General features: G+C 47.1%; 4 protein-coding genes across 4 annotated transcripts; 2 read left to right on the forward strand and 2 right to left on the reverse strand.

Moving 5' to 3' along the window:
* Positions 1-3,712: 3,712 nt before the first annotated feature.
* LOZ57_003944 (uncharacterized protein) lies at positions 3,713-5,723 on the reverse strand (the record flags this gene model as incomplete). Its single annotated transcript, XM_049252991.1, has 3 exons — positions 3,713-5,217; positions 5,274-5,635; positions 5,713-5,723. The coding sequence occupies 3 exons, from the start codon at positions 5,721-5,723 to the stop codon at positions 3,713-3,715; spliced, it is 1,878 nt and encodes a 625-aa protein (XP_049108160.1).
* A 2,177-nt stretch (positions 5,724-7,900) lies between these two features.
* Positions 7,901-8,839, forward strand: LOZ57_003945 (uncharacterized protein; the record flags this gene model as incomplete). The annotated part of the gene is made up of 6 exons (XM_049252992.1): positions 7,901-7,920; positions 7,987-8,059; positions 8,146-8,252; positions 8,340-8,473; positions 8,542-8,598; positions 8,676-8,839. 6 exons carry the CDS (start codon positions 7,901-7,903, stop codon positions 8,837-8,839), a joined length of 555 nt encoding a protein of 184 aa, XP_049108161.1.
* Positions 8,840-9,361: 522 nt separating this feature from the next.
* LOZ57_003946 (uncharacterized protein) lies at positions 9,362-10,651 on the reverse strand (the record flags this gene model as incomplete). The annotated part of the gene is made up of 3 exons (XM_049252993.1): positions 9,362-9,910; positions 9,988-10,072; positions 10,629-10,651. 3 exons carry the CDS (start codon positions 10,649-10,651, stop codon positions 9,362-9,364), a joined length of 657 nt encoding a protein of 218 aa, XP_049108162.1.
* Positions 10,652-11,397: 746 nt separating this feature from the next.
* Positions 11,398-12,541, forward strand: LOZ57_003947 (uncharacterized protein; the record flags this gene model as incomplete). The annotated part of the gene is made up of 4 exons (XM_049252994.1): positions 11,398-11,438; positions 11,499-11,517; positions 11,597-12,449; positions 12,519-12,541. 4 exons carry the CDS (start codon positions 11,398-11,400, stop codon positions 12,539-12,541), a joined length of 936 nt encoding a protein of 311 aa, XP_049108163.1.
* Positions 12,542-13,572: the final 1,031 nt, after the last annotated feature.

A 13,572-nucleotide genomic window follows, 5' to 3' on the forward strand; every position in this document is an offset into this window, starting at 1 on the left:
GGCTCAAAGGGCTCACATCATAGTCCTTGTCTGCAGGGTGAAGCGGAGCCTGGCCTCATGCAGAGGAGAGGGAAATCTCCCCCACACAGTGAGATGCGATTCGGACATGAGGCTGAAGGTTCAATAGTGTCATCGTTCAGCATACCAACGCTGCGGTTTTACTGGGCCTCGGTCACCGTTTGCGAGCCCACCATGTGGGCAGGGGGCGTTTGCAAGCCAGGTGGCCGGGTTCTCCGGCCAGGGGTATCCATATTTTAAGAACGGCCGAAACAAAACAACGAGGCGAAAGAAAATCGCCTTCTCGCGCAGTAGCGCTTGCCCGCGATCTGGCCGGAACACAACACTAAGCATCGTGGCCGCCGTGACGTGACGGGAAACGAGAAACGAGGGCGATGAACGACGGCCGTCTTTGGAAACACGGAAGCGAGGTGGGCCTTGCTCGATGCGGTCTAGCGCGGGCACGGACGCCAAAACAAGGTAGTCCAAGCTTCGGCTTAACCGCCCCCTGGGTACAAAGAGCCTCGCGGTTCCTGTCCGCACTATTGCTGTCGTGCACAGGCAGTGCTCATTTCTTGTGCGGTCGACTGCAGCATTCCTACCACTATCGATTCAATGACTAAATAGCAATAGCACCACCCCCGCTAGGCGAGTTCATTGACGGCTATCGTCTCGTGAAGGGGAAATTTATCTGCAAGGGCCAGGGAGATGTGGCGTGCAGCCTTTGTCTTACTTTCGCCCTTCCGATTTGCCGAGCGACCAACTGACAGTGCGGCCTTCCGGTGTGTTTTGCAATTGCATTTTGCTTGCCAGCAAACTGACTTTCGGGCGTGGACTCGTATTCAGGAGGCGTTGGAAAGGGGCACGCATTTTTCCAGTGCAAAATAGCTTGCCATCGACCCTTACTTCCGCCTAACACAATCATTGCCGCCCAAGCCTTGGTTAATAATAGTAGGAAATGACTAACCAGATGCCTGCAAGCCCGGTGGGTTTACGCCGTTGATTGGCTGCATGCCATGGCTTCTTCCACTTGGTCATGAACAACAATGCCATCACTGGCGCCCCACCCAGTTAGTTCACTACAACCCTGACCACTATGTATCGTGCATCAAAGCGGGAAAGCAAGCACATAATTCTTGAGGGGAAAAAAAAACAGCTTTCAAGCATTGATTCCCCGGCATCTGTGTCATCCAGTAAAGAAAATCCCCTCATCTTGCATGACTCCGGACTCCGTTGTTTAATTGATGAGCGCCATGTCCTAATAGCTGGCATAGCAGATATTCAGGAGAATGGTTCGTCATTTCTTCCAGCATGTTATATTAAAAACCGCAGGACTCTCTATCAACTTGGCGGTCTTCTGCCAGGACTCCACCGCCATCTACTAGCAAAACTACAGAGGGTACGAAGTAAGTCGTTGGAATTCTTATTCGAAGGGGAAATGTTCTCCTTCTACGGAGTACACCCAAAGTCAACCAAGCGAGATACTCAGTTAGTCTTTCCTTCCCTCATTTGTTATTTTAGACAAAGTAAAAAAAGCTTGAGCCACAATCCAGACAAAAACATCCGAGATGTTCGGATGCTGGCTCGGAACCGCCGGGGTACTCCGTAGCTGATTTTCATACAACCACATATCCTGTTTTTGTCAGGCACTTAAATTTGAAGGCAAAATTTTCTCCTTCCTACTCAGATATTTACATATATCATTGCCTCCGACTAGAATTATGAAGCGATATGGTTACCGAAATTTTAATTAATCACCTTATTATCACCAGTTAAGAGGGCTTGAGAATGTTACCTACCAAATTGTCGAATAAATTCCACTTCTCAGAACGGCGTGGCTTCCGAAATACGCACTGACGTTACGTGTGTATGCAGAGCGCGATGGTAAGAACTGCTAGCTTTTTAGAGCCGGTTCGCGACGTCATCTTCCTTACAGGTTGCCCCATAGCACTCTAAGATCGGCTACCAGATATCGAACAGAAAGCGAGGTGGGAACTTGTTCTGCTCATTAGCACTTTAAGCCATCTAATGCTTTTATGTTACGTGCCATGGCAAAGCAACTTACCGCTGTGCGATGGCAGACACTTATCATGTCGAAACCCTCTCTCCTGAGATGATTCTCAAAACAGACAGACTCGGTCCGGGACCTGAATATATATGGATGGCTGAAAGATATCAGGGAAATGTCCGCAAGCCTGCTCTTCGATAGGGAGTCAGGAGTGCATCATTTTGTCGGCGCGAATTTTGCAGAGGCCAGGAAAAGCCTGTAGTCGAAGACAAGTCGGTTCTCTCAAAGCATATAATTCTACGTGTAAAGGAGCACACAGTAAACTCCACTAACTGTAAAGAACAGGCGAAAGGCCATAAGGGGTTGAATCAACTAGAAGGCCGATGTTCAGCCGATGTTGAGCCGATGGACAACATACGAGTTGTGCTTCAGGCCATAAGATCCCAAGAATGATTATCCTTTTAGCCGAGTGGTTAGCACGATGTGCCTAAACGTTTCAGACTGTTCGGTTGCAAGGGTACGGGGTGGGCGGGTTACGATTTTTGGGGAGGTATCGTATTAAGATACTCTGAGGCACTGTCAATAGAGACGCGAATGTTGATCGTAAAATCAAAATTGAGCCTGAGCACGTTGATAGACCCCAGCTGATAGTTTTATTAAGAGCTATGAAGCAGATGTCAACATTACTGTAATGCATAGTGTTTTATGGCTTAGGGTTATTTAGAAATATCACATAGTTAAGGTGCTTGTATAGCAGCATATTCAATTTCTATGTCCTTTCGCCCTGCAGAGTGTCAGCGTCTGCATAACTAGTTAGGGGGCAACGCGTGACGCGGGTTAGTAAACTTCAAAACAAACTATGCATTAAATGCAAACATCAGCAAACCTCCTATAGAGTGACTTTCTACCACCACCTTGCAAAATTGTACTGTTAAAGACTTCAGAGCGTTACAAGGCTATTTGGTACTACTAGAGAGAGCTGCTTGATCTAGATATACTAAAACATTGATCAAGCTTCCCATTGGTTAGTTGGCCATAATTTGTATTGCCCCGAACCGACAGTAGAATGAATTTGCAACAGCTTCACCATTGCTGTTATTCTTGATCCTGTACTTCTAACAAAGACTAAGAGCAAGAATAGAATGGAAAATACAAAGGCACCCATATCGATTTGGGGGGTGCTGAGACACTCTAAGAACTTATATTTTGGGTTCCGGGTACAGTGCTCTCCTGCATGTGCAACTGAGCTGGCCAGATAAAATTAGACCAGATCGCCATCAGAATACTATACTTACATAGACTTTAAAACATTCTTACAGTTGTAGGGTAAGCATCGCAGGTACGCATCGTGGTTGTCGTTTCAAGCCTTGTATATTTAAATGAATATGCAACTATGGAGGAGATGATCTGCTTTCCACTAAACTTGGTATACAACTTTTTATGGCTCCGAAATAGGCACCGGTCCCCCCTTGGAATTTTGCCGCGCATCGGAAGAATATTCACCATTATGTATGTGCATACATATAGTACACACAAAAGGACATTCCAATTTGACGCTACAATGTACCCCCATTTTCAAAACTGGACTGGCTTGAGATCCAATACAAAAACAGAGTAGAATACCTCAAGCAGCCCAGATGCTTAATCAAAAGTAGGAAAGAAAAGGAAACTTGGTATTTGGAGTAAGCAGAGGTGTCCGGTTTCCACCTAATATAGCTTATTCGGACGCCAAAATGACGACAGGTCCAAGGACGAGGGAATATTGAGAGTTCTTTGTATAACATCACCTTGAGCAGCAGCTAACGATAAAGTTTGAGTATTGGTGTTTCCAAGAGTCATCATTTGGGCACTCCCATCGAATTCGTTGGCATATTGGGGTTGATGATTGTTTATCATGTTAATATAGGGGGTCTCTGGACATCCAAACCCAATCGATTGTCCAGATGTGTGGCCGTCCTCTATTAACTCATTGAATATTATAGAATCCAGAGTATTCGACCCGTTAAAGTCATTGCAAGGCAAATCGAAAGCTGGATTCTTTGAAGGTGTGTCAAAATGCCCATCATACTCATCAAATTCTGGTGAAAAAGGTCGTTTGACGCCCAGGGTCGAAAAGCCCATCCTAGGAGAGTTTAATCGTACTGAGAAAGACGCGGGAACTTGAGCCCTGTAAGTTTGGCAAGAACTACGAGAGATATCGGGAAGAAATTTCTGATCATCTTCATATCCCATAGGACTCGGTATGTCAGCCGTAGGGCGAGTTATTTCATCTTTTTTTAGGGAATTCGTGTCGTGACGACTAGTTACATTGCCGTTGTCGTTTAATGTGGCACCATAATTTGTTTTGCTGGGATTAGGAGCTGGAAGATCGGGGTTCAGCCCCTCGCGAATTTCAACCAGGTTATCTGTATTGGTTCCAATATTTCTCGAAATAATGTTGCTTGAGGGATCGTTTATACTGGAGGGATTGGCTTGGTTATCATTCGAAGTTTCCGTATGTATAGGGTTGTGAGAGCTTGGCTTATCTTCTGTTTCTAATATCGCAATTGACGTGAAGGATGGATTCGCTAGCTTCTGTAAATCCTCTAGACAAAAACATTCTGAATCAGATCTTTGCATAAATTGCTGTTGAGTCTGATCAAGATAGGCATTTTTGAAGACCATATCATAGACCCTTGACAGTAGGAAGGGGTCATATTGAAACTCATCCATGGGCAATGAACTTCCTGTTGTATCCGTTACATGGGGTATACCTTCCACAATGTCACCTGGTGCGTTTCTCTGCAGCCCTGCTTCACTAAGTTGTGATAATCTTTCAGTTTGGGGTCCTGGCCCAGGAGTTCGTTCAGAGTCAGACCAGGAGAAACAGCTTGAAGATCTGCTTTTTTGTTTCAATTTAGGAGGATCACATATTTTTGAACCCAGTTGTGGGTCTGATGTGATAAATTCATGTGTTTGTGTAGGCCTGATATTTCCTGTAAAGGAAGAGTGGCATTGGCTTGTCAAAGGGTCTGCAGTTGGTAGTAAAGAAAGGGAAGAATGTAATTTTTTGGTATCGTTTGCTGGTTGTGGCTGAGAAAAATACTCTGATATGTCTAAGATTGGAGGCTTGTTTGATGTCGAAGGCTTATTAACCTGGGTGCTGCCTAAAGTACCATTCTGCTTAGCAGGGCGCGATAAGAATTTCATTTCTGAAAACGTGAGGTCGGGCACTAAAATAGTCAGATTAGAGACTGCACATTGAGAGTTACTAGGTATTGATTCTCACATTCGAATCGACGTATTGGAGAAGAAGCACGTCCACGGGCAAACAAACCGACATCAAAACTGGGGCTGAGCTTCGATTCGAAACAGTCAATATTGTATTTAGGGTTAGAATATAATGCTCGTACCGTAAGGCGATCCTGCGACACATTTGCGGCAGTGAACTCCTCTTCAAGGTTCTTTCCATGCTTACGTTTCGAATGTTTTGTTTTTTGAGGTTTCTTGACGGAGGGGCCTTTGGCGCTACTTGTGGAATATTTATCTCTTGCTATGTCCTTCGGAATGTATCGATCTTCCCGTGTTTTTCGTCTTGATTTTTTTTCGTATCTCCCTCTAGGCGAGGGATGTACTGTTTTCGGTATCGGACTAGACGGAAGGAAAGTTGAAGGTATCGGATAAACAGGGGGCTGATGTCTGCATCTTAGCGCATGTTGATAGCTAACCGGGTATACATTACTGGAAATTGGAACAAGTTCAGACAACTAACCGGTACATGTGGCTTCCATAGGCTAGAATTTTCTACTACGGTTTCTATATGATGTAGTTAGATTTGCACAGAAGGGGAGATATCTGATGTTGACCTCTTGGGTTGTGTGTCCTTTTGTGAGATGTGCGAATATTCCACATATCATCATTTTCTGGCGAACGATTATTGGGTTTTAAATGGGGTACACCATCCAAGGGATCGACTTGAGAAAGCCATTGGACCACAGAGTGTTGCTTAGTAGATAGCAGGCTCGGGTCGTGCATAATCGATCCTTCACACCACCCAGTGGTCGACTAAAAGTACCGTCAGACCGCAGCGCTCGAGTATGCTAGGACCAAATGAGAGACCGGAAAGATGGAAACCCTTAGGTAGGAGTGGTCTGTTTCTGGATTCGGAAGTCACGCGAAGTCCGTAGCCGCAAGAAACACTCTACCAAAAAGGGAACTCCGACGTCAAAGCAGATCAGCCCCGAAAGGGCGACCCAGAAACGCACCATACTGGCCAGATCGAAAAAAAGAGGCCCAATAAGGCATACTCAAAGATCATAAATGAATTTTAAATCAACATCTGGGGGTATTGGAGAACGAAAAACAGGGCGAGCGACCTGTCATGTCATGGAACCACATTAAAGGATCCGCAGTGGGAGCAAGGCCTAATTGACGGAGTGTTTTCTGTGACAGAATATTGAAGCTATTCCGGAAAAGGGGGTTGAACGGTTTCTTCTCGAAAAAGAGCCCAGAAAAAGGCTACAAAGACCAAACATCCACATTTTACTTGAAGCGACTCTGATAATGAGAGCAACACGTTTCTGAAACAATCCCACGTTGAAGAAAGAAATTGAGGTCGCAGGATCAAAGGGTGTGAGCCACGAAGCCGACATATTTCGGAGTCTCAGACGCACCATATCATAGGTTATGGATCCAGAGAAGGGAAACAGTTCCGATCTGCTGGAAGAGTGCATGAATCACGTATTCCTGTCCACACATTGATGGAGAAAGACCAGCATGGCTGCACTAGTTACCAGCTTGGGCTGACATGGTAACTAGTGACCAAAGCTCATCCTGCTGATCGCTTGTTGTCCAGACCCTGATCCTGGCCACTTGTGCTCCGTCAAAGAGCCAATATATGGTTGCAAGTGAACAGACTTTTGCAGTCCCGTGAGATGACACAGCATGGTTTTCAGCCCTCGAGTCGCCCCTGTTCGGCGATGTGACTGGCTCCCGTCTCCCTTGCGGCAGGGAAATTCACGCATCAGCTAATGCTCTTTGGCCCAGTTGGAAAACGGGAAAAGAGATGGGCTGCCGAGATTCGTTAAAGACGAGCGGCTAGTGCCAATCCATCCTGCTCACTAATCCCAAGGCTGTTAGCCGATTCTGTCAATCCTGGTAGTTCACCCAACGGCCTGCGGGGAAACCAAAAGGAAACCGAAAGGAGCGCTGTGTACAGTGGTAGTTGAAGGGACAGTGCGTCGGCCTGTGGGCGGTCGCAAGAGACAGTGCATTCGCAGCCAAGGGGGCCGTGTCTTGCATGCACTGCATCTCCTCCAGCCCGTCCGAATATGTATCTACTTGTTTTAGGCTCAAAAAAACAACCAGAACCTCTCAACGCCGGACAGTTGAAAAGTTCTTTTTTTTCCTTTTCGTGTTGCTTGTGTCCCGGGTGGATTTTCCAGGCCCGACCCCTCTTTTGGCACAAAGACCGGCTGCCTCCATCTCAACCAACAAACATCCCCTGGCCGGCATCTGCCCTGTGATTACTACTCAGCGGCTTCCGGAACATAGCTTACGCCCACAACGGTTAGATCGCTTGATTCATTTTTTTCCCGCCCTTCCCCCCCACCCTCAGCGTGTTCTACCTCACCTTGTGCGTAGACGTTGCTGAAGAGACTTTTCCTCTTCTGTGGAGCCGACATCGCCTTCTTCTCTCCGGGCTACTGCTGATTTATTGGTGAAACATTCCTGCTGGTGCACTCTAATCACAACCAACGCTGCTCTTTAGCGTTTCTCTCGACCTTGATCATCTCTCCGACTCTCTAAATTTATCCTCTTGGGCCCAGGCTAACCTCTCCAACCTTCTCCCAAAAAGATCATTCCATCACTTCACTCTCTTCGTTTCATCAATTTCATCTCTGATTTGGTGTCATCATGTCCAAATTGTTTGTTGGGTTAGTGTGTCGCTTTTTATTGAGTCCTGTGCCTCTTCTCGCTCCAGAACTGACCTGACCTCAAAGAGGCCTTGCGTGGCACACTACCGATGATACTCTCCGTGAAGGCTTCTCCAAGTATGGAAACATCGAGGAGGCTGTTAGTTCTATGATATGCTCCTCGACTGCTCGTTGAATTCGATGCGGTGAAGGCGATTTGAGAGTTCTCATTCTAAACTGAAATAGATCGTTGTGAAGGATCGCGATACCAACCGCAGTCGCGGCTTTGGCTTTGTCCGTTTCTCTAATGAGAGCGAGGCTGATGCTGCGATGAACGCGATGAGCAACCAGGAGTATGTTCAACGCCTTGTCTTTATATAATGACGACAGCCTTCAGCGTCCATCTCAAATTGGGCGTCATTTAAAGTTGATCGTTGTAGGTTCGATGGCCGCATCATTCGCGTCGACAAGGCGGCTGATCGCCAGCCTGGCCAGCGCAATGAGGGCTTCGGCCGCAGCAACTATAACCGCTTTGATAACGGCGGTGCCGGTGGCTACAACCGAGGTGGCTATGGTAGGTCTCTCTTTTTTTTGTATCAATGCGACTCAAGGTACACGTGGCTAATGAAATCCTGTATAAAGGTGGCGGTAACAATGGCGGTGGCTATGAGCAGCGTCAAGGTGGTGGTGGTGGTAGTGGTACGTATCAGCACTCCGCTCCCTTCTATCAAAACCCTGCCAGCCCTATGGGTTGTTACTTGTGAAGCTGACTCTAGTAAAGGCTGGGGCGGTGGCTACCAACAGAACTGGTCCAACCAGAACCAAGGTGGATCTAATGCTTGAACGACGAGTCAAGTCGGATGATGAGGCCTCTAAAAAAAACTCGGCTTCCCCAATACCTCCAACTCCCACCTCAAAAACGATAATGGAAAAAGCCTGACCTACGATTCTTTATGTCCTTCTTATGAACTGACATTGGGGAGGATGTATGAGATGTACGCAATAATGGGATAGCCTGGTTCTGATAGTTTTCCTATTCATGTCACTCATCCTTTCCTCTTTTTAATTTCGCTACGAAGTAAACATGACGATTTATTACCCTTGCAGTTTATCTCTCCTTTACGCTCTTTGATTACCCTTGGTCGACTGGTTTTCTGCTCAATAGCCTCACCGGCACCTTTTAAGCTTCTTCAGCACAGTTGGATGATCGTTAGGTTTTCGCTTTGTGTTGGCAGCCTATTTCCTAAAAGTTTCAGCTTTATGACTCTCGTCCTTTTCTCGTGACTTGAAGTTCTTCCGGTGCGACAGTTGGCTTTTATTATACCGTTTTCCCCGCACGTGTATGTACGTATGCATGTACGCATTGAGTGATGAATCGATCCCTGGTCTCGATGTCTATAGTAGTCTAAAGCTATATGCCTCCATTCACAGAAAGCGAAGTCTAGAAATATCCTCCTTTTCTTCACGTTTGCTGCATGCGCTCGTCAACTTCTTCCATAACCTCATCCTCTCTATATTCTGGCTCTGGAAGAGCTATTTTCTCCACATCAATTTCGACCTGACTCTTCCTATCCCCCCTCACTCCCTCCAACATCCTGACCCTTTTCACTAAATCCGTGACATGGAAATCTTCACAGCCAAGGCCGATTCCCTCGAGAGCCCTCTCTAAAAGATAGAGATACTCTTTGTTTTCGCCGCTCTGGCCCCGGCTTTCAGATATCACTCTGGCCACGGACGAGGGGTCCCGATCTGCTGGGTTGCGGAGAAACTGGGAATTTGTTGGGAGGCCTATGTAGACCATACAAAGGAATGGCGATGCTCCTGGGGTTGAAGCGTCCGGTATGCTGTTCCCCGAGACTATATATGAGTGGAATGGGGTATAATGGACGCTGTAGCCATTTATCTCACGGTGATCAAGATACGCGTTTACTTCTTCAGCATGTGAAGCTGGAATGTGATATGCTGCGCCCCAAACAAGGGATTCGTTTGACTTAGGGTCTATGTCTTGGTGCTGTACTCCATATTTTTGCAGCAAAGTAAGTTGTCTGTCTCTGTGATTTATGAAAGGTAGGGTATTTCAACACTGACAGGATCTGACAGAGTCGCCCAGAAAGACTGGTCGATGACTGTGACAACACGGCCATTTGACTCAGGAGTACCACGATGATCTGCACTGAAAGACGAAAAAAATCACCAATTAGTAAAATGTACTGAAAGTGGATTTCGCTTAACCAATTTTTTTTTTCGAGAGATAAGCCCTATAAACGGGCGGTAGCTCCCTGTTCCGAACCAAAGTGGATGCGATTCTGTAAGCGAGAACAGCAGATAGAACGCACCTCGCCTTGAATTATGGAAATTATGCCATAGAAATTAGCGTTTATGGAAACACAAAAATGATAGCTTAGAAGGCCGACAGGCAAGAGGGCTGCCAATTTTTCCAAGGTGCTAGAACACATACCTGCCAGAAACGACGCACGTAGCCTTTAATATAGCCGGGGACACGCCGGTCTATAATATACAAGCGAATATTAGTTGATGTCCAGGTTTGTGGTGACGATGTTTCATATGCCCGTTTATCCTATGTTGGCTTGCTTGTCTGCAGGCGTGATGTTTCAAGCGCCACCACAGATTATATAGCTGATGTTCCAGATACACTGAACTCAGAAGCAGTTTGACTTCTGTTCAGACGCACACAGAATCTACGTGTCTTATGTTAAACTGAAACATACCGTAGTGCGGTGGTGGTTTCCATATCAGGCTTCTGGAAAGCAGAGCATCAGTTGGGTTCTGGCAGAGAAAAGATGTAGCCAGTCACCGACTTGATACATAGTTCAAGGCTAAGTGCAGTGGCAATAAGAAAAATAGAAGTCAAAAAAGAAATCCTGCGCACCCATATCCAAAAACCCAGACATCGCCATCGGGGAAGTGTTTCTTCCACGAACTCAAGGCCGAGATCGAATGGGTCGAGCCATGATTGGAACAGTCCGCCATGCTTCAACAATCCCTTGGTGGAAAATGAATACTACAAAAAATAAATATCTTTCTAAAGAGCCCTAAACTGTCTCACACTCAACACACTTAAAGAAGTGTCCTTCTGGCCTAACTTCCAGATGCTTGCTAAGCACGTTCTCAGCGGCAATACTTTAGTCCGAAAAAGGCCAGCAAGGCTAAAGCATGTGATTCACCTTGGCGCACGCCATGCTTGGCTACAGTGCTGTTTGAGCCGCGTCGCTGGAATGGAAGCACAGCGACGCCCGACCGAGGACGACAGGGCGACGACCAAGACTACACGCCTCGCCTCATGGGATACTCACTGGGCTGCTCACGGTACTTCTGAGCCTGCGAGCCTTGCGTTTCCTTGAAGAATGTTGTAGTCGCCCAACGAAACCTAAAAAGCCACCCTTCATCCTCCGCTCCGCCCCCTCCCCTCGTTTCTTAGTATATAACACCCCTTTTTCGTCGCAAGCGAGAATCTGCCAGCTCTAGATTGAGCTGAAAATGGCGTATAACAAAACCTTCAACCCGGATGCGCTACCTGCGTAAGTGGTCCCCTCCCCCTCCTGTCAGTCAAAGCTTTACCTGTACTAAGACGAGTTCAGGCATGCGGAACCAGAACAGGTAGGCGATTGACTAGCTCCAACAGTAAATGCAATCCAACTCTTCAAAAATATTAAAACTAATATCACCTGTACATTAGGCCGCTCAGATGCTGGGAAGCATGCAATCGCCAAAACCGTCGAGCCATTCACACGGGCAAGGCCCTCCGCCTAATAACAGTCACCCTCCGCGCACATATACCAACATTCCTCCCCGACAACCGCAGCAGCAGCAGCAGTACTACCAGAATTATGCGCCAGGCCCAGGTCCGCCCAATCTCAGCAGTAGCCCAAACCATCGGATATACTCTCCTCCTCCGCAGAGCTACGGCCAAGGTCCTCGACCAGTTCAGCCCGCACAGAATCGCCCTACGCCCTCGTCCTTACCCCCACGAACACCACATCCGGGCGTTCCGGGCCAGCCTGTGTCAGATAGCCCACAGCACTTATTCCCCCTCTTCCGCGCTGCCAATGCCTCAAACACGGGCTCGCTGTCGGAATCGGAGCTAGGCTCCGCATTAGTCAATGGCGACTACACTTCTTTCGACCCCCACACGGTTAGAATGATGATCCGCATGTTTGACAGAGACGGAAATGGTCGGGTGAACTTTGACGAGTTCGTCGCTCTTTGGCGTTTCCTTGCTGCCTGGAGAGAGCTCTTTGATCGTTTTGACGAGGATCGAAGTGGTCGGATCAGCCTTTCGGAGTTCAGCAAGGCACTAGTTGCGTTTGGGTACAAACTAAGTCAATCGTTTGTGAACCTGCTCTATAGGACGTTCGAAAGCAAAGGCCGCAAAAGAGCCATTCCTGCCGGGGCGAAAGGAAGCGACGGAATGAGCTTCGACCTATTCGTTCAGGCGTGCTTGACTCTGAAGAGAATGACTGATGTGTTCAAGAAATACGATGATGACCGAGATGGATATATTACAGTGAGCTTTGAAGAGTTTTTGACGGGTAGGCTCCTAATATATCAAACCCCAGCTTTAAACTCCTCACGGTGCTGACGTACTTGATCCATTTTAGAAATACTTCAACTTCGAGAATGAAAGCGATGCCTCAGCAAGAGTTTATGGGTCCCTGTCCCCCTATTATCATGCATTTTGTATGCGTTGCATATGGCATATTATTGTTTGTTTATATTTCGTTATTTTTTCAAGTCCAAAATACCCTTAATTATAAGCTGAGATATCGGATAGATAGGAATGAAAAAAGTATACTGTATCATTCGCAGCCTATGCTGATATGTATTGGCCCCCTCTATGCCTCAGTCATTCATTCAGCTTTGTGGTAGGGAGCATCCCGACCATATGCCATCCACAGTCCCAAGCATATCAGGAATTGCCAAACCTTGCCGCACAGGTAGCTAATTCAGCGCGTAGTTACTGGTGGTCACTGGGTCTCAACCACTAGCCGAATGGCAACTGCCGCCCCTAATCACGCCTCGCAGGTTGTATGGCATTTATCCTTGTGAATACCTAAATGCCGTAGAAAATAGATAGACTTCAGCGATTGTTGGCTAAATACCAGTTATAACGGCCGATCGAGGCAAACGGTATTCGTTATTGGGATGGTAAACTCCGCAAGTGGACGCGTGGTAGAAATGTGGTTTCTATTGCAGTCTCCGGTACGCGGGTTTTGAGAAGAAGAAACAAAGAAATCAAGCGAGAGGCGATATCGAGAATCTTCTTTATCCGTTAGTTAACTCAAGCCGAGTTCGCGCCCCGCGACAAGCAGCATGGAGAGAACCAGCAAGTGGACGCCACAGGTTCTCTCATATCCTTTCCAGTGCAGCCGGGTATAAAACTATCCAATACGGCAGGGCGATTATTCCGTAACTCGCTTACGAGCGTGACTAGGAGACTGGAAGAGAAAAGGCTAAGATTAAGGGATCGACGGCGCCAAACGACGTTTAAAGGGGCGGAAGACGGGAGGTCAAGGCGGCTCCGACACGTGGAGGCTTCCGATGTCAGACAAGCTTCCAGCGCGACATGCCAGCAACGGCCCCATTATTCGTGATGCCAGCGTGGATTCGGGTCAACAAGCGGGCTGCGGTCATGATCGAGTAGCGAAACGAGGA

Source organism: Ophidiomyces ophidiicola (assembly GCF_022830035.1).
Source record: "Ophidiomyces ophidiicola strain CBS 122913 chromosome Unknown scaffold_14, whole genome shotgun sequence".
NCBI lineage: Eukaryota > Fungi > Ascomycota > Eurotiomycetes > Onygenales > Onygenaceae > Ophidiomyces > Ophidiomyces ophidiicola.